The sequence below is a fragment of the Dendrobates tinctorius genome, unplaced genomic scaffold (genome assembly GCF_039654945.1).
Source record: "Dendrobates tinctorius isolate UK_male_01 unplaced genomic scaffold, ASM3965494v1 ptg000070l, whole genome shotgun sequence".
In the NCBI taxonomy this organism is placed as follows: Eukaryota; Metazoa; Chordata; class Amphibia; order Anura; family Dendrobatidae; genus Dendrobates; species Dendrobates tinctorius.
In genome coordinates this window covers 15,282,501-15,309,541 of record NW_027361738.1, presented here as the reverse complement: position 1 = coordinate 15,309,541, position 27,041 = coordinate 15,282,501, and the positions used below count along the sequence as shown (strand labels likewise).

Below are 27,041 nucleotides of genomic sequence, written 5' to 3'. Positions count from 1 at the left end.
AGGCGCAAAACACTAAAAACTCTACAAAAAACAGGCACAAATGCGATAATGAATCCTGTCCTATTTGTTTGCCTTTTTGAGGGGTTTACGTTTAGCGCGTTGGTCGGTAAAAGCTCCAAAAGTGTACGGTAAATGGGTCACATCGTCATTCGTACCCCGTGAGCTATAAATCCTTATATACACCGTGTACATGATGACAGCACAGCTCAGCTTCCTTGTTGAAAACACGTCCTTTTTTCACAGGACCTCACTGAAAGGGATCGCTCTGTTTACTGCGACCATCTGCTGACATATAAGGGCCGACAGAGGCCGACTGATGGGTAAAAATCTCCATTTACGAGCGTGAAGCTGTAAAGTGACGGGGACTGTGGACACGTTAGGGTGTGTGCACACGCTGCGGATTGGTCTGCAGATTTTTCCGCGCGCATTTTGCAAAATCCACAGGTAAATCCGCAGGTCAAAAGACCTGCGGTTTATCTGCGGATTGCTCTGCGGTTTTACCCTGCGGTTTATCACCTCTACAATGGAGGAGATGGCAAACCGCAGCGGAATCCGCAGAAAAGAATGACGTGTCAATTCTTTCTGCGAATTAGAAACCGCAGCAAAAACTGCGCAGAAAATTCCGCACCGTCTGCACTGCGGTTTCCATTTTCCATAGGATATAATGGTACTGTACAACGCAGCAAATTGTGCTGCGGACCCGCAGGGCCAAATCCGCAGCGGATCCGCAGCAGAATCCGCAGCGTGTGCACACACCCTCACCGAGGGGTCAGAATACATCAGAATATAACGTCTAGATTGTTTGACGCTTTCTTCCAACCGAATTCAGGCGCCATCTAAACCCACAGGACTCCTAATATCCTATACACCGTACACAATCACGGACAGTCGTGAATAATACGGTGCGTCAACATTTATGGTCCTAGTGTACGTGTTACCATGGTAACATTTTACTAGGGTCACATTATAGTGTAAACGTTACCATGGTAACACTTTATTGTAAACATTGGTATGGTAACGTTATGTTTATTGCACTTTTCCTCGAGCTTCAATACATGAACTACAACTCCCAGAACTCCCAGCATAGCAGAGGCAGAGCCGGCATGCTGGGACCTGTAGTTCCGCCCAGTGAGCCGTCGTGCACACCTCGCTGAGGACAGGTTGTGTCCCCGGGAGCCGCCCTCCCTGTGCCGCCTGTTCCCTTCCGTGTCAGCTTCTTCCTCTTCCCCGGAGCAGCTACCGGACAGGGAGTCATGGAGAGACTGTCCTTCCAGGGGGCTGCGGGGGCCATAGATGACTACGTGCAGTACAGGAGGTGAGGCTGACGGCCCTTGTTGCCAGGTGACCGGGAGGTTGTGGCGACCACTGCTGGCGCAGGACCTGGGCAGTGACAGGTCAGGGGGCCATGTGCACGGAGGGGCGCAGCCTGGGTTTGGGGTCACAGTGTGCATTCCTGGGTCTTTCATGGTGGGGATCTGCGGGGTCCCAGTGGTCGGACCTTTACTGACCATACCCTGATAGACTATCGCTGGGATTTGCTATCATATAACGGGTATTCTGGTGGGATCGATGAAGACAGGGGCACTTGTATCCCTGATAGATGATTAGGCAGAGCGCCCCCCGCTGCTCCGTTCAGTCTTTATGGAATGTTTTTTTTCTTTCTTCAGCAGTCATAGGGAAGGAGATGTCCGAGATTTTAAGGCTGTGTGCACACGCTGCGGATTAGGTGCGGATTCATCCGCGCGGATTTTGTAAAATCTGCAGGTCAAAATACCTGTGGTTTTACCTGCGGATTGCTCTGCGGTTTTGCCCTGAGGTTTTTCATCTCCTCAATGGAGCAGATGGCAAACCGCAGGGGAATCCGCAGAAAGAATTGACATGTCAATTCTTTCTGCGGATTGAAAACCGCAGATAATCCGCGCGGAAAATTCTGCAACATCTGCACTGCGGTTTTTGATTCCAATAGGGAATAATGGTACTGTACACCGCAGCAAAAACTGCTGCGGGTCCGCAGCGGCCAAAACCGCTGCGGAACCGCAGCAAAATCCACAGCGTGTGCACACAGCCTAACATCGATGGCCCATCCGTAGGATTAGGTCAATGGCTGAGCAGCATCGGCTAATCAGCTGTTCCCGGTGTCGGCTGGAACTGCTCTGCTGCGGAGCTACACAGCTCAATTGATAAAAAAAATTGTATAAGGCTGAGTGCAGACGTACTTTTTTGCCCTTCAGATTTTTCCGCGCAGAATGGAAGAAATCCGCAGGTCAAATGACCTGCATTTTTCCTGCGGATTTCTTCCATTTTTCATGCGGTTTTTGGCGGTTTTCCCCCTGCGGATTTGGTGACAGGGGAGATGGAAAACCGCACAAAAGAAGTAACATGCTGCGGATTTTGTACCGCGGGAAAACCGCGCGGAAAAATCCGGAGCGTCTGCACAGCGGTTTTTTTTTCCATTCATTTTAAGGCTACTGTACATCACAATGCGGATATGCAACGTTTCTGCGCGGTAAAATCCGCATCGTGTGCACACAGCCTTAGGGCGGATGTGCAGTACCGGCCGCAACCACTGTACAGTAGATGGCGCTGTGCTGTGCAGCGCCACAGCTGACATCGGGAAGAGCTGAGGTGCCGCTCAGGTGATCAGACATTGACTTAAGCCGGGGTCACACTTCTGAGAAACTCGCACAAATCTCGCGTCTCAATACCCAGCACTGCCACCAGCACTCAGGACCGGAGTGTGTGGCTGCATGTATTTCTATGCAGCTGAGCGCTCCAGTCCCAAGTGTCGGGTATTGAAACGCGAGACTTGTGCAAGTTCTCGCCAGTGTGACCAAGGCCTTACCCTGAGAATGAGCCATCATTGGTAAAGTCCCAGTCATCCCCTTTAATGGAGTAGCAGTCAAGCATGCACTCCTTCGCTCTATGCTGATGGGGATGAATGTGTCCCTTACTGGTGATCTGTGCAGGTCCCAGAGGACAAACCCCCAGATATTAGTTATTCACTATCTTGCAGGTGAGTGATAGCTTCTTCCAACCATATGCCCCTTTAACTATCAGAAATTCAGATATACAACTTTCAGTCCCTAATAAAATCTACGTTACGATAGTCTGTATTGTAAATTGTTATGTATTTTCGTAACCTTGGCGGACACCCTGATGGAAATCAAACACCTCCGCAGTTGGGTTTGTCTGCCAGCGTCTCTCAGAAGTCGGATCTGTTTCCTTTATGACTTCCGGCTTTTTGCTCCTATGATGGAACAGAAGAACTGAGCTCCACTGTAGATCTGGAGCCAATAAAACGGTTTATAATCAAAACTGCAGCATCCAGTAAAGTAAGTGATACATCACTGCAATCAGGGTCTGTGCCCCTACATCACGCTGCTCTCAGATGGGGTAGCACAAAACAAGTGGCAGATTTCCTTTCATTTAACTGCTTCCGGACCACCCAAAGACTAAAGTCTGGCCGTTTCTGCTCCTACTTTGCAGTGGTGTTCTAAAGCGTCACCATCTGCGCCTTCTCCATCGCTGCATACAAAGTGCTAAAGAAGCGCTGTGTATGCAATAATCAGCAGCACTGACAGCAGTTCTTCCATATGCTACTGTCATGTGATTGCTGGGTCATTGGGACGGACCAGGAGCTGCTGGGTCATAGTAGATATCGGCAAAAAAAAGAATATAACAGTGACATAACAATAAAGACCTAGTATCACAAAAAAATTACTTAAAGGGGTTGTCCGGTCCAAATCAATAAGTCTGCAGTCACTGTGCATGGATTCGCCAGTTTGTGAGCCTGGACCAGCGGGTACATATGTGCTATACATACTCCCCAGCCAAAGCCTGACTTGTGGGCATGACCTCACTCCATACACTTGAACTAGACGACCACTGGACAGCCACATCACTAGATGGGGCGCAGCCTCACTCCATACAAGTGTATGGACCGAGGCCACGCCAACAGGCCGGGTTCTGACCGTGAGTATGTATAACTCATACATACCCTCTGGTTCCAGCTCAGAAATTGGCAAATCCCTGCAGCGCACAGTGCAAGCACTGGTAGGATTCATAAGTCTGCAGTCACACAGAGTGACTGCAGACTTATCATTTTGGAGCAGACAACCCCTTTAAATATGTGAACGATAAATATTTTTTGACAGCTCTTTTTAAACTGCATTCATGAAAAAAAAGGGGCCTGGTCAGGAACAAGGGTAAATGGCCCGGTCTTCATAGAATCATAGAATCATAGAATCGTAGAGTTGGAAGGGACCTCCTGGGCCATCTGGTCCAACCCCCTGCTCAAAGCAGGATTCGCTAAATCATCCCAGTTAGATGTCTGTCCAGCCTCTGTTTGAAGACTTCCATTGAAGGAGAACTCACCACTTCTCGTGGCAGCCTGTTCCACTCATTGATCACTCTAACTGTCAAAAAGTTTTTTCTAATATCTAATCTGTGTCTCCTCCCATTCAGCTTCATCCCAGTTAAATGAGTATTCTCAAGTTATTGAATTGCTTTAAAGGGGTTATCCAGGAATAATTATTTTTTTGTTTACTATGAGCCAACAAACTAACTGACAGGTAGTTACTGACTAGTTAGCAATCACCTGCCTGTTCTGTCTGACGGTGGCTCAGAGCGGTCACTGACTGCGATTTAGTTCCTCTTCTCCCAGGCTGATGTGTCCATGGGGTGTGACTGCTGAGGTCATGCTGACTGACGGCCGGCTTCCTGCAGTTAGGCAGTGTGATATTGGTGGTCACATCCCTTCAACGGAGGGGAAGAGAAGTTGCTGCACTGTTGATGAGATATCAGCGGAAGTAGTAGGAGTGGTTTGTCCAGTGCAGATCTCTGCCGGCACACAGCAGGCAAGTAGTTAGTAGGGATCTGTCTGTTAAAAAAATAATATAGCTCTGGATAACCCCTTTAACTAGTTAGACATCAAAAAATAAGCAAGTTTGCAATTGACTTGTTTTTTTCTATCCACTATGTTTCTCTAATAATGATAGCTTTTATCTTTCATAGTGTACAGCTGGGTTCCATACCGCTCAACTTTTCAATAAACAATTTGAGAATACCCCTTTATCTTTGTGCACTTAACGGTGTAGAATACAAATCCGCACTGCTCGTGCTCTTCTTTATGTCCCACTGATACTTTGTGTAGCTGCAATTTTGACAAATCATGTTTAAAGGGAATCTCCATTTGTAAACACCTTGTGAATTCTAGGTGCAAAATTGTTTTACTACTTCTTTATATAGCCAAAGCTTTGTTTTTCTCATAGAAAAAAAAAAATCAAACATAATCTTTCCGAAAAAAAAAAAAAAAAGCACTTTACCCTGACCTGATTTTAGTGACAGATTTTCAATTCACATATTACTCACTCTGGCCATCTTCCTTAAGAAGACCCCTTTTCAATGTCATTTTTGGGGGTCTTTGTCTCACACATATTAGCGTCCTACAGTCACCATAGAATGAGCGCGGGAGCTCATTGCATCTAGTTTTTATCTAATAAATAGTGCAATATTTAAGCGTTATTTTGGAAGATTCTGCGTTCTTTCCGCCTTCTTAATAACATAGGTTGTAGTCCACAATACACGTGTCATCATCTGATTTCTCATTTTAAACCCTTATTTAATTAGAATTGTTGGCGAAGATGATGGAGGTAAAATTTTTACTCCAGAAGAATATGAAGCGTACAAGAAAACCGTGCTGCCAATGAGAGCACAAAATCGACTATTCGTCAGCTGGAGATCACCAACAGGAATAGACTGCAAGCTTGTGGGCCCCGAGACTCTCTGCTTCTGCACTCACAGGTACTAATAAACTGATCATAGTGATCTCTCCACCCCATGGCCAGTGCATGTGTGTCCAGATCTGCTCTTCTGTACGGGGCTACTCAAAAAAGTCACCATCTGGAGACCTTCTCTTCATAGTTGTTTGCTAGATCTGGTGCTAATAAACCAAGCTGGCAGACAGCCGCGAGCCACACATCATGGACCCACGAGCCACATGTGGCCCCCAAGCCACACATTGGAGAACCCTGCTTTAAAGAATGCAGACATCTTGAGCAGAAAGACACTAGGTGGTAGATGGGGAATCTATGAGGAGATTCCGCATGGCATGGTGCCCATTTAAGTAAATGTACAAAGAAATAAATTGTGTTTGCATTCCAGATTTGTAGATGCTCTTAAAGGGGTTGTCAAGGTTTATCAGGAATGTTCTTTGTGACTACAGACTTGTGAATCCTCGTTGCTCGTGCTGTCAGGATTCTCTGGTGTCAGCTGCGAGGCCAGGAGGATACGTGACCACAAGTATATTATGTACATACTTCCAGCCACATTCTAACTAGACGTGCACCATCTCGCTCAATTCACTTGTACTGAGTGAGGCCGTGCACGTCGAGTCAGAATGTGGCGGGAAGTATGCACTTGCGATCACATGGCCGCTCAGTCTCAACACCGGCATCGGAGAATCCTCATAGCACACATTGAGTGACTACAGACTTTCGTGAAAAACCTGGACAATCTCTTTAAGGAAGATTGCTAAGGTCTGTTGTTTAAGATCTGTCACCGGATCAAAAGTGACAAGTTTGTACTCTTATTTTATTCCCACCGTTCTCCTGATTATTCCACTTTTTCTATTTTTTTCTTCCCCAGAGATTTGGTTCTTTTTACTTTTATAGTCTTTACAAGAGGACGGTGCTCACAGGGTAATAATGCAGAGAAACCTAAAGTCACACCCCAAAGAGGGGGCAACGACCCCTTGGTAAAGATCATAAAAATTGGTTCTAAACAAATAGGCCCATATATCAGGAACCATATGGCGGATTTTGAAAAAGTAAAAAGTGGAATACTCAGAGGATCACCGGGAATAAAATAAGAGCTGTAGTGCAGGAGAGTCTACAGTAAATGTAGGTTTAATGTCCAAAAACTTACAACCAAAACAAACAGTATTCTCCGGATAGCAGCCGGGAAACAAGACAGTCTGTAAATGTGTCCTGTCGCCAAGGGCGACTGCACCACTGTATTGGGCTGCGGGGTGCCAGGCGTTCGCTCTGCTTGGCTCTGTGTTCCCTCACACGCTGAGCTTTTGCAGAGCTCCACACTGACACACCCAACCCTCTGCTCCAGGGGTTTTTACAAAGAACCTGTGGCCATAGGCCACATGGAAAATCCAGGCCGGGGGAGGAAACTGACCTTCCTGTAGTCCGTTTCAAAAATAAAAGCCCATGGCAGGTTTTCCTAAATCTGCCTTGGACAAATAGCTTGCCCAAGACTACACTCACTTTTATTTTGCATTGCAATCACAGCTATACCTGTGACTGCAATGCACTCCCGCGGCCTCAATACGCGGCTGTGCCCATCCTGGGGGACACATAGTGACCCTCGCATATAACACCGGTCACTGCCTGACAGAGCAAACACTGGTCACTTTTTTCCTGGTGACAGGTCTTCTGGCTGATGACTCTACTAGTTAAGAGTTGGAGTAGGGACTGCCATCTGTCTTGCCCATCTGCTCTTACGTGGCATACAGACCGGAGTTGTCTATTACACAATTCACACTGGTGGTCATTCAGCATACACAGTTTCACTGCGGTCACATGGTTGTATTTCTGGTCTGTATGCACAGAGGACTGTGGGCCACAAGGGCTAAATTCAGAAGGACCTCTCTGTAAGGCCAGGGTCAGACTTGAGAGAAACTCACACGAGTCTTGCATCTTAATACCTGGCACTGCCACTGGCACTCGGGACCGGAGCACTCAGCTGTATAGAAATACATGGAGCCGCACACTCCGATCCCGAGGGCCGGCGTCAGTGTCTGTTATTAAGGTGCGAGATTCGTGCGAGTTTCTCGCAAGTCTGACCCCGGCCTAATTTTTAGTCTCATCTGATTCAGGTAGCATGTAAATGTAGGAAGCTTCAAAAAACACTAGAGGTTGTGTGGCTGTAAAAATGTGACTGAACTCTCGATTTACTTTCTTTAGGTATAAACAGCATAAGACAGACTTTAAGGAGCTTCCGAAGGATCGTCCCATTCTGTTGCCATGTAAAGTCAGTAAATGCCCGTGCAAGTCCTATCACTACGTCCCTCTGAACGGCTCACAACCGATCCGCTGCCGATGTAAGCACTTCGCCGATGACCACTGTGTTACAGGATCCTACAACTGCACCAAATGTAAGAGCTATTCGCTTCATAATGATCACATCTATTTGTAAGTTCTGCTTCAATGCTGGAAAGGTTTTGCTTCATCTTTTTTCACGATCCTGGTATTGCTGAAGCAAGTGCCAACTGTTAGGCATCGGATTTCTGTCGCTGCACAGCGAGAATCCCGAGCCTTACTTCCAGCAGTCTCCCATTCCTCTCCAGCCGCAGAGGAGGTTGCTCAGCAAACTCGTCGGTCCAGGCGCTCTGCTTAGACCAGCTCCGTGGGTTTGCTTGCTGCTGCCACCTCTGACGCAGCTATGACAATACATGCTGCTCAGCAGCGAGATTCTCCAGGGACTAAATCCCCATGTCGGGCCACTGAGCATGCCCGTGGAGTGATCTCCCATTGGAGATCGAAGGTCACGTGCTCAGGTCCTGCTCCTGTTCGGATTGGCCCATCCGAGAAGCCAGGAAGGTCCCGGACACTCACGGCTATAAAAGGTTCACATGGCCGCTCGGCCATGCGCTAGGATAAGACTGTATTTACAGACTATGTGGAGTGAGTGATGTATGCACACATGAATGTCTCTGGTGAATGACTCATTAAACCCCTACGCTTGGTACGCATGTGTTGTGCAGCCTAGCCTGCTAGCGCCCAGGCTTAGGCGTAGGTAGGACAGAGGTTGATTCAGGCATCAGTCCTCACCAGGGACTTGGCACGCCTCAGTGCACGTGCTCCATAGCCAGCGTCTATAGCGGCGTTTGCGGCAGCGACGCCTCGCGTTCAGTGGGCCTAGAAGGACTAGGGGTCCTTGGGGTAGAGTTCTGTGGCCGTACACTGTGCGCTCTTTTGGCCAGGCTCTGTGAGCTTAACAGGCTCCGGCATCTACGTTCAGCGGTTGTGCGACTCTGTGCGTTAACAGAGTTCGCCCCTGTTCACATTGGGTGACGTAACCCACGTGTGACTGGTTTCACACCGCTTAATTCTTCCGCCATTACTTAGCAGCAGTGTACCACCTCTGCACGGTGGACCCCGGGCTGCAAACGCACCTACTATTATTTTATAATTTGGTGCGTTCCGCCAGCCCTAACATTATCCTAGCGCCAGGCTAGTAATGGCGGACGAACAATGACTGCAAAGATACTGCACAAGGAAAAATAAAATAATAATGCATAGGGAGAGGGTCAAATGTGAAAAAAACGTGAAAAGAATGCCTCATGGTTCCATAAGTAGCATGCTAATGAAAGTTGTTACCAAAGCAGAACACCCAGGGTCCCCCTGACGCACGTTTCGATGCAAATAACATCCTCAGAAGGGGTGAGGAAGATATTTGCATCGAAACGCGCTTCAGGGGGGGACCCTGGGTGTTCTGCTTTGGTAACAACTTTCATTCAACTAGCATTCTTTTCACGTTTTTTTCACATTTGACCCTCTCCCTATGCATTATTATTTATTTCATTATATTGTGGGATATTTTCCCTGTGGAGTATGGTTAGATGTGAGAAATTAATGATGTTTAGAACTTTCATGTGCACGTGTTGTATTTTTTTCACATTTATATTTTCCTTATAAAAATTTTTTATAATTGTCTAAATTTTTTTGGTGGATTATTTCCCGGTTGGATAATAATTAAATGTGAAAAACCAGCAATGTTAAACAATTTTTTCATGCAAGTGACATGTAATATAAAAAAAAAAAAAATGTATTGTTAGTACATTCATGTATATGTATTAGTCTCATGTGTTCTGGATGTGATACATGTAATTACTTGCTCCAAGTGCGTCTCACCCAGGGGTTGTGTTTTGTTGCTATTTTTTCCAGTACGGTTTGCCGACTCCATTTTATTTCTTATTTTTTGGTATATGTCTAAATAAAATTAAAAAACCTTTATTTGCATTGGAGGACCTTTTTTGTGTTTTTCCTTGTGCAGTTCTCACGGTCCTCCGTGTTATATCTTTTGTATATGACTGCATAGATACATCCAGCAGCTGGAGGGTATGTTGGCAGCGCTAGAGCGTTCCACCTCAGCTGCGGATGTTACTTCGGTCGCTGTTCAAGCAGCAACAGAGGCTGTCGCCTATGTCTCCACGGCTAGTCCTGTCCCGACCTTGTCTCGCCTCCCGCTGCCCGAAAAGTTTGCGGGTGATAGTGCTTCGTGCAGTGGTTTCGTGAGTCAGTGCTCCATTCACCTGGAGTTGCTGGCCACACGATTTCCCTCTGAGCGGGCCAAGGTGGGATTTATCATCTCCTTTCTGTCGGGCAGGGCCTTGGAGTGGGCCACCCTGCTGTGGGAGCGTGGGGATCCCCTGGTACAGAGTGCCACCCATTTTCTGGTCACTTTGAAGCAGGTGTTCCTGGGGCCTCGGGTCACGCACGACACCGCACTGCAGTTGTGGCCCTAACCCAGGGTTCGTCTCTGGTCAGTCAGTATGTCATCCTCTTCAGAACTCTGGCCTCAGAACTTGAGTGGCCGGATAAGGTTCTCATACCCATTTTCTGGAGAGGCCTGGCTGATCATGTCAAAGACGCCCTGGCCACCAGGGAGGTGCCCACCACCTTGGAGGAGCTCATTATGGTCTCCACCCGGATTAATATTCACTTCACTGAGCGAGGGCTGGAGCGCTCCAAGTCCCGCCAACAATATAGATTGGCTCCAAACTTTGTTAGGCCGCTGTAACCCCTCAGTCAGCCGCCTGAACCTCCAGAGGCCATGGAGGTGTCTCGCACGGGGTCCAGGAGCCGGTCCGCGCGGGTAGCTTCAGTTTGCTTCCGTTGTCGGCAGACTGGGCACCTAGCTAACCAGTGCCCACAGCGTCCGAGAAACGCTCCCGTCTAGTAGCGATCGGAGGGGGCCTACTAGACACAGTGACTTTCTCCTCCAAGCTCCTGTTTAAAGGGGCGTTAGAATTTAATTCTTCCACTCTGGTGGTGGAGGTTTGTGTGGACTCTGGAGCGGAGGGCAATTTCATGTCATCTGCCTTCGCCCTACAACACGCAATCCCCCTGGTCCTGCTACCTCAGCCAGTCACTATCAGAGTGGTGAATGGTGCGACACTTCCGTCCCAAATCACCCACCAGACGGCTCCACTGAGACTCTCACTGTCTCTTTCCCATCAGGAGATTCTGTCTCTTCTGGTCATGCCCGAAGGTATCGACCAGGTCCTCCTAGGAGTTCCCTGGTTACGAGCTCACTCTCCTCACATAGAGTGGTCCTCGGGAAAAATCCTCGGTTGGAGCAAGTCCTGCGAGGGTAGGTGTTTGAGGGACTGCGTACAGGTCGCTACCTCTGAGGTTCCCGCAGATCTCTCCTCGCTTCCCAAGCCTTACCAGCAGTATGCAGATGTTTTCTCCAAGAAGGCGGCAGAGTCCCTTCTGCCGCACCGCCCTTACAACTGTCCTATCGACCTCTTGCCCGGTGCTGAGCCTTCCCGGGGTCGAGTCTACCCCCTATCTCTCCCAGAGACAGAAGCCAGGTCTCAGTATATCAGGGAGAATCTGGCAAGAGGATTCATTAGGAAGTCGGTGTCTCCGGCGGGAGCGGGATTCTTCTTTGTCCAAAAGAAGAATGGAGAATTACGTTCGTGCATCGATTACAGGGGTCTTAACGCCATAACCGTTAAGAACAAGTATCCTCTACCCCTGATATCGGAACTGTTCGATGGGCTACGGGGAGCGAGAGTGTTTACTAAGCTTGATCTACGAGGAGCCTATAACCTGATTCGCATCCGTGAGGGGCACGAATGGAAGACGGCATTTAACACCAGAGATGGGCACTATGAATACCTGGTGATGCCCTTCGGCCTATGTAATGCGCCAGCCGTCTTCCAAGACTTTGTGAACGATATCTTCCGGGATATGCTTACCACCTCGGTAGTAGTCTATCTGGACGATATTCTCACTTACTCTCCAGATATTGACTCCCACCGGAGAGATGTTCGCAAAGTGTTCGATCTCCTGCGGGCAAACTCCCTTTACACCAAGTTGGAGAAATGTGTGTTTGAGCATGAGTTCTTGCGTTTCCTGGGCTATATCATCTCGACCCAGGGGTTGGCCATGGATCCTGCCAAACTACAGATGGTGATGGATTGGCAGGAGCCCCATTCTCTCAAAGCGGTGCAGCACTTTATGGGGTTCATAAATTACTATCGCCAATTCATCCCCCATTTCTCAACTTTGGTAGCGCCCTTGGTAGCCCTCACCAAGAAGGGTGCAAACCCCAAACTGAGGTTGGAAACTGTCTCCAAGACCTTCGCCGCTATTAAATCCCACTTCGCTAGCGCTCCCATTCTACATCGCCCCGATGTAGATAAGTCCTTCAATTCTGGAGGTGGATGCCTCTTCCGTCGGTGCTGGAGCGGTCCTGTTCCAGAAGGACTCGCAAGGTCGGAAGCACCCATGCTTCTTCTTCTCCAAGACCTTCACACCGGCGGAGAGAAATTATTCCATCTGTGACAGGGAGTTGCTAGCAATGAAGCTGGCCTTCTCAGAGTGGAGACACCTCCTGGAGGGGGCTCGCCATCCTTTCCAGGTGTTCACTGACCACAAAAATTTGGTCTATCTACAGACTGCCCAGCGGCTGAATTCTTGCCAGGCAAGATGGTCCTTGTTCTTCTCCCGATTCCATTTCACCCTGCATTTTCTCTCCGGGGAGAAGAACGTCGGGCCGACGCTCTTTCTCGCTCCGTGGTGTCATCAGAGGAGGAGGAGGAGCCTCGGCTGATAGTTCCATCAGAGAGTCTGAGGACCGTGGCTCCGGTTGCTCTTGAGTCGGTACCTCTGGGCAAGACTTTTGTCCCTGCCCATTTGCGACCGGAGGTCCTCTCTTGGGCTCATTCGTCCAGGGTGGGGGGACATTTTGGGACCAAACGAACCTCTGATCTCTTGGCGAGGACGTACTGGTGGCCACATATGGCTCGTGACGTCAGGGATTATATTCAGGCGTGCGTCTCCTGCGCCCAGAATCGGTCCTCTTGGCAGCGGCCCGCTGGGTTACTCTATCCCCTGCTGGTTGCGGACAGGCCCTGGGAGATGGTTGGTATGGACTTTGTGGTGGGTCTGCCAAAGTCCAGTGGCAGCACCGTCATTTGGGTGGTCACCGATCATTTCTCCAAGATGGTACATCTGGTACCACTCTCTCAGCTACCTTCGGCACGGGGCCTGGCAACGTTGTTTATTAAACATGTTTTCCGCCTACACGGCATGACGGATAAGATTGTCAGCGACCGGGGTCCTCAGTTTGCGTCTCGGTTCTGGAGAGAGCTCTGTTCTCTGCTCAGCATTGAGCTAAATCTCTCCTCAGCCTATCATCCCGAGACGAATGGGTTGGTTGAGAGAGCCAACCAGACCCTGGTGACATACCTGCAACATTTTGTCTCGGCCAGGCAGGATGATTGGGCATCTTTGCTGCCGTGGGCGGAGTTCGCCTTGAACAACGCTGTGGCCGACTCCACTGGTCAGACTCCATTCCTCCTAAATTATGGTCAGCATCTGCGCGTCCCTGTGCCCATGCCAGTGTCGTCCACTGACTCTAGGGTGGCAGACTGGGCGGTGGAGGCACGTGACATTTGGGATCGCACGCAGGATGCTATCTGGGCCTCCAAGGAGAGAATGAGGTCCTCCGCTGATACTCGCCGGCGCCCTGCTCTGACCTTCGCCGCTGGCGACTTAGTGTGGCTCTCCGCTCGAAACATCAGGCTGCGGGCGGAATCCGCTAAGTTCGCACCACGCTATATTGGGCCTTTCAAGGTCCTCGAGCAGATTAACCCTGTGGTCTACCGTCTGGCCCTTCCACCACACTTGGCTATCTCGGACACGTTTCATGTGTCTCTCCTTAAGCCGGTTCACATGTCCCGGTTTTCTGAGCCATCTGCCGGGACATCAGACCTGTCATCTGAAGAGTTTAAGGTCAATGCCATCGTGGGATGCAAGGTAATGTGGGGCAAAAGGTTTTACTTGGTGGATTGGAAGGGTCATGGTCCTGAGGCTCGGACCTGGGAGCCGGTGGAGAACATCCACGCTCCTCTTCTCATAGCGGAGTTTGAGCGCAGCGAGGCTCAGAGGGGAGGGGGCCCTAGGAGGCGAGGTAATGTTAGGCATCGGATTTCTGTCACTGCACAGCAAAAATCCCGAGCCTTACTTCCAGCGGTCTCCCATTCCTCTCCAGCCGCAGAGGAGGTTGCTCAGCAAACTCGTTGGTCCAGGCACTCTGCCCAGACCAGCTCCGAGGGTTTGCTTGCGGCTGCCACCTCTGGCGCAGCTATGACAATACCTGCTGCTCAGCAGCGAGATTCTCCAGGGACTAAGGCCCCATGTCGGGACACTGAGCATGCCCGTGGAGTGATCTCCCATTGGAGATCGAAGGTCTCGTGCTCAGGTCGTGCTCCTGTTCGGATTGGCTCATCCGAGAAGCCAGGAAGGTCCCGGACGCTCACGGCTATAAAAGGTTCTCATGGCCGCTCGGCCATGCGCTAGGATAAGACTGTATTTACAGACTATGTGGAGTGAGTGATGTATGCACACATGAATGTCTCTGGTGAATGACTCATTAAGAAACCCCTACCCATGTGTTGTGCAGCCTAGCCTGCTAGCGCCCAGGCTTAGGCGTAGATAGGACAGAGGTTGAGTCAGGCATCAGTCCTCACCAGGGACTTGGCACGCCTCAGTGCACGTGCTCCATAGCCAGCGTCTATAGCGGCGTTCGCGGCAGTGACGCCGTGCGTTCAGTGGGCCTAGAAGAACTCTAACCCCGTGTCCTTGGGGTAGAGTTCTGTGGCCGTACACTGTGCGCTCTTTTGGCCGGGCTCTATGAGCTTAACAGGCTCCGGCATCTACGTTCAGCGGTTGTGCGACTCTGTGCGTTAACAGAGTTCGCCTCTGTTCACATTGGGTGACGTAACCCACGTGTGACTGGTTTCACACCGCTTAATTCTTCCGCCATTACTTAGCAGCAGTGTACCACCTCTGCACGGTGGACCCCGGGCTGCGAACGCACCTACTATTATTTTATAATTTGGTGCGTTCTGCCAGCCCTAACACCAACGACCATACTGGATTTACATCTGCAGAAATTATTAGACCTTCGTCCTTTCACATAAAGCCAATAGAAAATCATGGCAGAAACCAGTCTAAGTAGTCCAGGATCTGTTCAGATTGTCATATTCTCTTTGAGTAGATTTTTCCTCTTTATTAACATACTGCCAGCACTACAAGAGCTGGAACTTCCTTTCCCCTCACTCTCCTGACTCAAACTAAAGCCCACCGTTCTGTTATGGTTGAATGCAGTTGCGATAGGACAACAGGAACAGAGAGACCAGGAGTCGCCCTCAATACCTAGAACCTTCTCGGAGTCTGTGCGAGAGTTTATTCCTGACAACAGGCAGTTGGTTGCAAGTTGGACTGATTTGAGACAGCTAGTTTCCGTGACTTTGGAGTGGTTATTTTTTTAAGGAAGAAGTCGACATTAAGTCTGTGTTCAAATGCAGTGTTTTTGCATCATTTGTGCTGCGTTTTTTGTGCAAATAAAACGCTTTTTTTGCAGTACAGGATAAAGCTACGACATTTAAGTAAAGGCTTTTTTTCTTCCCACTCTTCCTTAAAGGCCTCCTCTGTGGAGTATACAGCTTATTGTGGTCGTATGGACAGATACTCAAGTCTTTGCTTGGGAACTCTGCAGATCCTTCAGGGCTACCTTTGGTCTCTTTGCTGTCTCTCTGATTAATGCCCTCTCTTGGCAGGGTTGTGGTATCATTTTCTTTCCATTTGATGATAATGGATTTGATGGTGCTCTGGGGGTTCATCAGAGATTGGGATTTTTTTTTTATAACCCAACCCTGACTTGTATTTCTCAACAACTTTGTCCCTGACTTGTTTGGAAATCTCCTTGGTCTTCATGGTGTCGTTTGGTTAGTGGTGCCTCTTTCGTAATGCTGTTGCAGCCTCTGTGGCCTTTCAGAAAAGGTAAAGTGTATATACTGACAGACATGTGACACTTAGATTGCACACAGGTGGACTTCCTTTCATTAAGCATGTGACTTTTGAAAGTAATTGCTTGCACCAGAAACTTTCAGGAGCTTCATTGCAAAAGAGGTAAATGTATATGCACATGCCAGTTATTAGTTATTTGATCCCATTAATTTAATTTACTCTTACATTTTTCTCACTTCACCAACTTAGACTATTCAGTGCTGATGCATCACACACAAATCAGATAAAAAAATATTTAAACACTATCAAAATTAGGTCTATTTACTCTAGAAAAGAGAAGACTTAGGGGAGACTTAATATATATGTACAAGTATATCAGAGGGCAATACAGAGATCTCTCCAATGAACTGTTTGTACCAAGGACTGTGACAAGAACAAGGGGGCATTCTCTTCGTTTGGAGGAAAGACAATTTCTGCACCAGCATAGAAGAGGGTTCTTCACGGTAAGAGCAGTGAGCTCTGGAATTCTCTTCCTGAGGAAGTGGTGATGGCCAACTCACTGAATGAATTTAAGAAAGGAATGGATGCTTTTCTTGTGAGTAACAGTATAGAAGGTTACGAATAACAGAATATTATAGGTAGATGGTTGACCCAGCTTAGGGGAAGGAATTTTTTTCCCTATGGAGAAAATTGGCTTCTACTTTGTGGGTTTTTTGCCTTCCCCAGGATCAACAATGCAGAACAGCTGCACTAAAAATAGGCTGAACTAGAAGGACATAAGGTCTTCCTTCAGCCTTCAAAACTATGTTATGTTACAAAACTATGTTGTAATGTAACAAAATAGGTAAAAAAAAAGGCAAGCGGGGAGGGTCTGAATACTTTCACAAGCCACTATGTATTCTACATCCAAAAAAAGAGACAAAATGTACAGACTAAGGGAATAACTGATTCATTGATGAAAGTCCAACTTCTGGGATCCACACCGATCTGCAGAGCAAAGAACTTTTATCGTCACAGTAGATCGGCAGTGCACAAACTCAACTGCTGCTGTTTTCATTGCCTGTGGGGCTGTGGAGCGTTGTGCTTAATAGACCCTCATAGAGAATGAATGGCGTGGCGGTCTGACGTCTGACCGGCCATGTCATTTGGTAACGGAGATAATAATTTCAGAATCTGCCAACTGGAGCAGGTCCCAGCAGTGGGACACCCACCAATCAGCCAGTTCTCACCTATCCTGTGTGTAGGTGACCAGACAACACCTTTAAGTGGTAATAATAAAATGAAAATGTCAGCTATAATAGAAACATCAAGGAGACAAATTATCAAGGAGTGAATCCATCAATAGCAATAATAATGATTTTCCTTAAAATTTAAAAATAAATTCATTATCCCACCCTTTCTTTTAATCAGATTTTTTTTATTGTTAAGAGAAAATATATACCGTATTTTTCGGACTATAAGACGCACCGGACCATAAGACGCACCTCAAATTTTCAGAAGGAAAATAGGGAATAAAATAATTGTGTAAAATGAAGTCCGGCTTACAGTCCGAATTCAGCTTACCCGGGGGGGGGGTTAGGGGTTGGGGATGCTGGTGGAGCGGGGTCACAGGGGGTGTTCGGTGGCCCGGCAATGATATGACTCTCATCAATGCACCAGACAGTAGGCCTGGAACAGTCAACCAGGGTCCCCATATGTTTTAAAATCTCTTTATTGCTTTTCTCTTTCTATATACCCCATTTTCCAAACATATGTTATCATTTATTCTATTAATTAATTCATTGATTGATAGAGGCTGAGCATCCAACCAATGCAATGCAATTAGTCTGCAAGCTTGGCATAGTAGTCGTGATAATCCAATAGCTAACGGGGATTCAAAATCCATTGACTCTCCCAGATACCCCAACACACATATCTTGGGGTCCTCCTGAAGTCGCACCCGAAAACCCTTTGTATTAGGGCCAAGGTATTTGTCCAATATGAGCCCAAACACCTACATTCCCAAAACATAAGCATTAAATGTGTGTCCTCCACCCCACATCTAGGACATTCTTCATTCGCGCATACTCCAATCTTAAAAAGGAAGCTCGGCGTTCTATACACCCTATGTGTGAGGTATATCTGAGAGAGTCTCTGGGATTCACATGGGGACAATCTAGGAATATGCTCCAACAACTCCTTCCACTGCTCTTCTGTAATCTGCCCCCACGTGGTTTTACTTTCCAATTATGGCCACTGTTATGGGACTGCAGTAGTTGCTGATATATTCTAGAGATTAGGCAGGTGAAATATTTTGTAGATGCTAATGACTCATATATAATTTTTTTGATATAAAGATGTTGCATCACAAACTAAATGTGGAACGCGTGCCTCAATTGTAGGTTTTGGAAAAAGAAAGGCCAGGAAAACCCATACTCTTGTTGAAGTTTATTGACGCTTTACCATTTACCATTTTTAGTAAATTTTCCAGCGTTTGTCTTCCCCTCAGTTCCCATCTCCCAATCCACTTTAATTTGCCAAACTCCGCCAACTATTATAATTATTCCATACCGGAGTGAATTTGGAATAATCCGTAATCCACAACAATCTCTTACCCAAATCCCACACCTTGTACATTAGTGCCAAAGTTGGTCTAGCTCCGTCCAGGCATCCCGCACCCCCCTCTAAAATAGGTGAAAAGCATTTCTTGTTTTGCAAGACAAGGCTTCCATCTTTACCCATAGAATCCCCTTGTTTCCCAGCCATTGCGAAGCTGTAAAGTATATCCACGTGTCTGCTATCGCCAACCCACCCCCTGTTCTCTCTCTCTGGAGTGTTAGTAACTTAATCCTTGCATTACGCTTACACCAAATTAGTTCTCAAAACAATGTCTGCACTTCATGAAATATGTGAGGAGGAATCCAGCATGGGGAATTGTGTAGGAAATCAAACAATTGTGGCATTAGTATCATTTTTATGAGGTTACCTAAAAAATATAGTCGTTTATATGTAAGCCAATCACTACTCCAAGATATTTAGACTTTTCTACCACCTGAATTTGCTAGTCTGATATTATTTCCACAGATGGGAGAGGATACACTGGTAGCAAAGACGATTTTGCCCAGTTAATTGTCAAGCCTGACCGGAGACCAAATTACCCCACCCTTTTACTATAAGATGAGCTTCATCCTCGCACACCTTCAGAGATTTCTATTCATGGATGGGCACTTGACATTTCTTTGATTTGCTTCTTTTCTCTCTTCGCACAGGCTCGAACTGCTCAGGCTTCCATAGTTCTTTCACGTGCGGATGTTCTCAGCCAGCGTATGCTCACGACACCGTTGTGGAGACTAAGGAAGAAAGACAAGCTCTAGGAAAACCTGTTGGACACGATGTCCCATACGCTGCAATGGGAGGACTGACTGGGTTCAGCTCTCTTGCTGAAGGGTATATGAGGCTAGATGAGAGTGGTATTGGTATGTATCTGCATTCATTATGTGGCCATTTTGGATCAGTAAGGATTGCGGTAGAAGTGGTCTGCAAGTTCTAATAACATGCAATATAATGTATTTTTGTATTGGAAATATAAACCTTTCCTGATCACTGTCTTTTGAGTTTGCTTCATTAACGCCCCTGTTTTGCAATCCAGTAAAGACAACTGGGGACCCTGAGGAGAAGACAGGTGCGGTTATGTTTTGCTGGCTACACAGCAATCATTGTGGGCTATGTCTTAAATGAAAGCATTGGCAATGCGATGCTTTTATGGGTCCCGCCATGTGGTCATCAGGACTCTGCCCGACATAGCAGGGGGAAAGTTTTACCTGTAACTGGGGCACCTTTGGATGCCACAGTTACAGAAAGCAACTGAATGATTAAAAATAAAATAGTAATATCCCTCTGAGATCTTTTATATCCTCTCCGGAGTATAGAATGCAACAAATATAAATCAATACAAAACATAAAATAAAAATAGCAATAAAAAAATTGTAAAAAATAAATAAATATTTAGAAAATAAAGTACAACTCAGAAAATGTTTATTTGCAAAAAAAAAAAAAATAATTTTTGCTCCAAATATATTTCATGAAACAAAAACCTGTACCTGTTGGGTACCCACACACCCGAAATAATCGGAAGAATTTGTTAAACAGGTTAATTATTGTGAAACGTGAACAGGTTTCATAGGAATAAAAAAACCCTGTATAAATCACATTGTAATTTATATGTAACAGTGGTAAAAAATGACACTGACAGCCTTAACCCTGCGTCAGGTGCACCTGTAGCTCACCAGAGTTTGGGCGCAGTGCGCCTGACAGGCACGGGTTAGAAAATGACCTATAATATCTAGTTATCTCAATTTCCGGGCTCTAAAAGTAATCAGCGGCCTTCATACGGATGTATTAAAAAGAGAGTACGGTATATAAAATCAGATGCAAAAAAATCATTTAATAACCATAAAAGTAATAAATTAAAAAGTACCCAAATTTCACAACTACCACCAAATAATTTCAGGACATAACTATTACTAAACACTAAAATTAGGTAAACGTACTTGTAAGGCATTTAGATGCTAATGGAGTCAAGTTCACTCAGATTCAGATTTTAAAAGTCCAGCAGAAGAAACACATTGGCAGAGAGAAAAGCGAGGTTAGGAGGTCATATTATCATATCAGAGATTATTATTACGTGTTCGAGCACAGTGTGTCTTAGAGGCCATTTCTAAGGCAACCTTATTTGTAAGAAAAACCCTTTTATTTCTACGAAATATCCACAAACTTTACATTATTCATTCATAAAACGAGCAAAATAAACAATTGCGATGAGAAAAAAAACTAAGTACGAACATTCAAAAGTGAGACCCTTCAAGGGGGAATGAGCCTTGGAGGCCACGAAGGTCACGCCTGCTCTCTGCAAGGACGGTGGTAAGATTGAGTAGCACCTAAAGATAGGAAGGTACTGGGGGGGCGGGATACCCTGCCGCCTTGGAGAGGAGGGGGAAACAAATGTGTGAGCTGTGCCTGTCGGGCCCATTGTGCCTGATGCAGGTTTGAAACCATTCTGTAAGGAATATTAATGTTCTCTATATTGTATAATAATGTATATTTTACCTCCAGACAAAGCAAAAAGACGCTGGTCCATTGGTCCAGTGATCTGGAGAACATAGCTGTTGTCATTTACGCCATCTCTGTGGCATACATTATGATGAATTTGGTGCCCCCGCTCTGCCCATATCTCAAAATCTTGGAAGAGGTGGCATATACGATTTGCGGTGTTTCAAACAATTTTATGACAGAATTCTGGCAAAACCTGTTTGATGAAACAGGGCCAAAGTACTAAGAAAAGATACTCCAGATACTTATTTAATGGGAATACAAGTATTAAAGTAACCAAAAAGTCAGAAGAGACGACTGTTCCTCTTTAAAGAACATGAAATTATCACTCTCTAAAAAAAAAAAAATAGTTTATTCCACAGCTGTACACAAAGATGCCACATGTTCTAATACAGGAAAGACCCTTAGATTATGTTTTTCGGGAACATTTATAACACTCGCTTAATTGCCTTTTCTTCTTTCTTATGTCCAATGTTATTACTATAGCCTCCCTGACTGTTTATTGCTCCTGTTTTGTGTCGTCTTTGATTTTTTACATAGACAACCTCTACTTCCAACGTAGGCTGTGAGGCACCACTAGTGTCAGTCTAACTTCCCCAACGGCAAAAGAATCGGGGATTGAAGTTCAAGATGTCTGATCAATCTTTTCATCTCATGGCAGAGTAGACAGGCACCATTGTATGGTGTACACCTGCGTGTGTTATGTATGTGATAGTTTTATCAGGACCCATTGACATCTCTGGAGAGAATGGAGACAAGTGTTTTCTACACTGATTTGGCAATAAGGAACAAGCATGTGATAGTCGACAGTCTTCCAGATCCTTTTTCACACCACAGACTTTCTGGTTTTAATGGGTTAAATAGGCAAGCATTATTTTTTTTCATAGAGAATATGTTTCATATTCACCAAAATCCTATTGAATTTACTTTTTTAGGGGCTCCCAGTAAGAGTTTCTTGGAAGCTCCCGACGATGGTGGATCCCATCCATTTCTAAGAGCATATGGCCCACCATCATCCAATGTTAAAGGTAATGAATGCTAAAGTTAAAATGTTTGAAATGAAAAGCCACTCCTTAAATAAAATAACATTTTTCTTTTTATGTTAATGAGATCAGATTAACCCCTTCCCTCACACATACCTAAATATACAACACTGGCTTTATGATGCTGTAAGGGATCTGTTGTAGGACAGATCCAAATTGTTTTGAACAAACCCTATTGAAGTCTAATGGGGGCTGTCAGAGTTTTGTCAAGATAGGTGTCATATTCCGGGTAAGAATAACCCTGATTTCTTCACTGTTCTTGCAGTCAAAAGTGGCTAAACCCCAGGTGGAGGCTTTCAGCACTTGTGTGAACAGAGCCTTAATGATCAGCGCCATAGATTCATGCTGTTCTACTGCCATCCATTTACCGTTGCTTATTTCATAAATACTGCTAATCCTGGCTAAGCAGCGAGCCACACTCTATATTGCCCTCACTTTTATAAATAGTGAATAATCCAAAGGTTATTAAATTCCAGTGGCTAGTAAATATCATGCACGGCCGATACAAGAACGTTGTGAATTAAAATGCACCTACGGCGTTCCTTTTAACCCCTCTAGTACTTCGTCTCCCAATAGATTTGGCATCTGAGCGTTCATCGTTTGCTTGTACACTTTGTATAAAATGAGATGAACATTTTAACTTCTGTTTAGAACTTCCTGAAGGAAATAATCAGGCGTCCAGTCTGAAGACATCAGAAGAACAGGACATGGCATATTTTGAGAGGCGGTATCAGGAAAGGGTATGTAACTCCTTACTCTAGTACAGTACTAGTAACATAGCACTAGGCTGAGAATTAACGTAGGAGGCATAAAGTCGTTAGAAGGAGAAAAATGGTTGTTATTCTGGTTGGATCATGAAGGAACATATGGCTGAACCTAAAAGGAAGTGACTAAGAAAACATTGTTATTCCTAAAGAGATTTTCCCAACTTCCACTATGGCTAGGATATCCCTATGATTGACCTCAAACTACAGTACTACCGCAATGTGCGTCAGCCCTTAGTAAATGTCAGCTGATATTTTTTTTAGACAAGTACATAACACCATAACATTAAATTCTCCACTACCTCATGACAATGGGACAAGTGAAGGGGTGCCATATATTGGCCGTTATGCATGCCAACCTTAATGAAGGCATCATTGTAGGAAGATGTGCCGAATTCATTAAGGCTGTGTGCCCACGATGCGATTTTTAAGCGTTTTTGCCGCGATTTTTGGCGCGAAAACGCTGCGAAAACGTTTAAAAATCGTGTACAGAACGCCCCCCATGCATTCCTATGGCATTCCGCACATGCTGTGCTAATGCTGCGCTTTTTTCCGCGGCTGAATCGCATTGCGGAAAAAATCGCAGCATGATCATTCTTTTATGCGGAATCGCAAAGAATTGCCGCGATTCCGCACCCATAGGAATGCATGAGAATCGCTTACTTCCCGCATGTGGCTATGCCCACCATACGGGAAGTTAAGCGTCTCATGTGCGGTTGGTACCCACGGTGTGGAGGAGAGGAGACTGTCCTCCAGGCCCTGGGTGCCATACTCCTGTAAAAAAAAAGAATAAAAAATAAAAAATCGGGATATATTTACCTTCCGACGTCCCACCCTGCATTCCCGGGCCTCAGCGTTCCCAGTAATGCCTTGCGGCAAGGTCCTGTGATGACGTGGTCTCGCGAGATCGCTATAGTAACGCGAGACCAACGTGATCACAGGTCTCGCAAGGCATCGCTGGGAACGCTGAGGCCCGGGATGGCAGCGCAGGACGTCGGAAGGTAAATATACCCCGATTTTGTATTTTTTTATCATTTTTAACATTTTATCTTTTACTATTGATGCCGCATAGGCGGCCTCAATAGTAAAAAGTTGGTCACACTTGTCAAACACTATGTTTGACGAGTGTGACCAACCTGTCAATCACTTTCCAAGCGATGCTCCAAATCGCTTGGAAAGTGATTGAGAAAATCGCGGCAAAATCGCGAACAGAATCGCGGTGAAATTGCGCGGAAAAAACCACGCGATTTCTGGGAAGGAGTCCGGTTTTCATTGTGCGTTTTAAAACGCTACGTGGGCCCATAGCCCAAGAGTCTCATCCAATACTAACATTTAATACGCCTAAGATATTTCCCGTCCTATTATTGATTGACATTCATGGGTTCAAGAGCGTTCTTTTGAACATTTCATGTTTTAGTTGCAGAAAGAAAGAGAACAGAAAAGACTTCCAAAGGGTCCGAAACTCCCCAGAAATCAGCGGCCCTAAGGACAGGGCAGATGTCGGCAGGACTTTTTTTTCTTTTTTGTATCAGTTAGATTTTAAATATTATTTTAATGTATTTTAGAAATAGAATGCATGTATAGTTTACGTTTAATGGTCATTGTCTCAGTGTAAGATGTGATTGGCATTTTTTCCTGTACTGATCTAACATTTTTATAGAACACTGTCACATGATACAGAAATAAAAGTGACAAACCTGAGCCGTATCAGTATTCATCATGAAATGGTCATACCAAATAAAAATCCACAAGATTCAGCTTGAAATTACCCGCAATATGTCATAGGAGCTGCATCATTGCGCATAAAGCCCATCCCTCATAACACCACATCAAAGCAGTTAGTAACCGTCCTGCTCGGAAGGAGCTTTAAAGTGTTCAGAGTCTTAAAGGTGACCTGTCACCAAGTCAAAAAGACACATTTTGCTCTTAAGTGATTCTTCCCCACTCCCTAGAGTGTACACGTGACCTTCTTAACCCCTTACTGACATTCTCAAGTCGAAATCAGGTGTATGGAGTATTCATAACCCATACCTGGCAGGTATTAGTGTATCACAGCCATGGGTTGAGTGGAGTTCTAGTACAATACTAGTCACCATCTTTTGCAGATCCCAATGCCGCTGTTGCTTTTTCCTGCTTTGTATGACCACAGTTGTGACCCATCATTTGTGTGGACTGGAAGTCACTTTCTCCATGCAAGCCAGACTCAGAATAAGGCTGGAGTCACACTAACCTGCGCAAAATACGGTCAGTATTTTACATGCGTAATACGGATGACAGACCCCTAAACAGTGCTCCGTATGTCATCCGTAATCAAGGTGTGGTCGCGTATTTTGCGCATGTCAGCATCCGTATGTAATCTGTATGGCATCCGTATGGTGAGATTTTCTCGCAGGCTTGCAAAATGGACATATAATGGAGCCCTATGACAGTTTTAATAAAGAAATGAAAGAATAGATATAGACACATAGAATGCATATATATATATACACTCACTGGCCACTTTATTAGGTACACCATGCTAGTAACGGGTTGGACCCCCTTTTGCCTTTAGAACTGCCTCAATTCTTCGTGGCAGAGATTCAACAAGGTGCTGGAAGCATTCCTCAGAGATTTTGGACCATATTGACATGATGGCATCACACAGTTGGCGCAGATTTGTCGGCTGCACATCCCTGATGCGAATCTCCCGTTCCACCACATCCCAAAGATGCTCTATTGGATTGAGATCTGGTGACTGAGGAGGCCATTTGAGTACAGTGAACTCATTGTCATGTTCAAGAAACCAATCTGAGATGATTCGAGCTTTATGACATGGCGCATTATCCTGCTGAAAGTAGCCATCAGATGTTGGGTACATTGTGGTCATAAAGGGATGGACATGGTCAGCAACAATACTCAGGTAGGCTGTGGCGTTGCAACGATGCTCAATTGGTACCAAGGGGCCCAAAGAGTGCCAAGAAAAAATTCCCCACACCATGACACCACCACCAGCCTGAACCGTTGATACAAGGCAGGATGGATCCATGCTTTCATGTTGTTTACGCCAAATTCTGACCCTACCATCCGAATGTCGCAGCAGAAATCGAGACTCATCAGACCAGGCAACGTTTTTCCAATCTTCTACTGTCCAATTTCGATGAGCTTGTGCAAATTGTAGCCTCAGTTTCCTGTTCTTAGCTGAGAGGAGTGGTACCCGGTGTGGTCTTCTGCTGCTGTAGCCCATCTGCCTCAAAGTTCGACGCACTGTGCGTTCAGAGATGCTCTTCTGCCTACCTTGGTTGTAACGGGTGGCAATTTGAGTCACTGTTGCCTTTCTATCAGCTCGAACCAGTCTGCCCATTCTCCTCTGACCTCTGGCATCAACAAGGCATTTCCGGCCACAGAACTGCCGCTCACTGGATTTTTTTTCTTTTTCGGACCATTCTCTGTAAACCCTAGAGATGGTTGTGCGTGAAAATCCCAGTAGATCAGCAGTTTCTGAAATACTCAGACCAGCCCTTCTGGCACCAACAATCATGCCACGTTCAAAGGCACTCAAATCACCTTTCTTCCCCATACTGATGCTCGGTTTGAACTGCAGGAGATTGTCTTGACCATGTCTACATGCCTAAATGCACTGAGTTGCCGCCATGTGATTGGCAGATTAGAAATTAAGTCTTAACACACAGTTGGACAGGTGTACCTAATAAAGTGGCCAGTGAGTGTGTATATATATATATATGTATTCTATGTGTCTATATCTATTCTTTCATTTCTTTATTAAAACTGTCAGTGTGAGATTACTGTATAGCGCACTGAATTGCCGGCTTTGCTAAAAGACACCGGGTGCGTATTTCTCGCAGGTCACATGTGTGCTCCGTGTGTAAGGCTAGTTTCACATTAGCGTTTTTTTGCGCAGCGCATCGTGCGCATAAAAAACGCAAAGAAAAACGCAAAACAAATGTGCGTTTTTTTTTCTTCATGCGCACGCTGATGCGTCAAAATAACGCAGTGTTACTTGCGTTTTACATGCGTTTTTGCATGCGGTTGCGTTTTTTATGCGCATGCGTTTTTAGGTGTGACATTTCACAATAGAAAAATCCTTGACC

General features: G+C 45.9%; 2 protein-coding genes across 3 annotated transcripts in view; one reads left to right on the top strand and one right to left on the bottom strand.

Moving 5' to 3' along the window:
- The first annotated feature begins 1,111 nt into the window (after nucleotides 1–1,111).
- FAM221A (family with sequence similarity 221 member A) lies at nucleotides 1,112–24,654 on the top strand. 2 transcript variants are annotated; one of them, XM_073581420.1, is made up of 7 exons: nucleotides 1,112–1,315; nucleotides 5,629–5,802; nucleotides 7,974–8,164; nucleotides 19,307–19,513; nucleotides 22,082–22,174; nucleotides 22,841–22,929; nucleotides 24,371–24,654. In XM_073581420.1, the coding sequence occupies exons 1-7, from the start codon at nucleotides 1,254–1,256 to the stop codon at nucleotides 24,437–24,439; spliced, it is 885 nt and encodes a 294-aa protein (XP_073437521.1). In that variant the 5' UTR covers nucleotides 1,112–1,253; the 3' UTR covers nucleotides 24,440–24,654. The 2 variants fall into 2 exon arrangements, with proteins under 2 accessions (XP_073437521.1, XP_073437520.1); XM_073581419.1 differs by having other exon boundaries at nucleotides 1,125–1,394.
- A 115-nt stretch (nucleotides 24,655–24,769) lies between these two features.
- Nucleotides 24,770–27,041, bottom strand: part of LOC141095392 (uncharacterized) — a 9,392-nt gene continuing 7,120 nt past the window's right edge. The window contains exon 3 of the mRNA XM_073581349.1: nucleotides 24,770–24,847. Within this exon, the coding sequence (XP_073437450.1) occupies nucleotides 24,770–24,847 (78 nt within the window). The remainder of the gene's footprint in view (nucleotides 24,848–27,041) is intronic.

Excerpts from the sequence above, each read along its gene's own strand:
- FAM221A (XM_073581419.1), top strand. The coding sequence starts at position 1,294 with ATGACTACGTGCAGTACAGGAGGTGAGGCTGACGGCCCTTGTTGCCAG. Across the intron at positions 5,803-7,973 it reads CTCTGCTTCTGCACTCACAG|GTATAAACAGCATAAGACAG; the intron begins GTACTAATAAAC and ends TACTTTCTTTAG. Across the intron at positions 22,175-22,840 it reads ACCATCATCCAATGTTAAAG|AACTTCCTGAAGGAAATAAT; the intron begins GTAATGAATGCT and ends ACTTCTGTTTAG.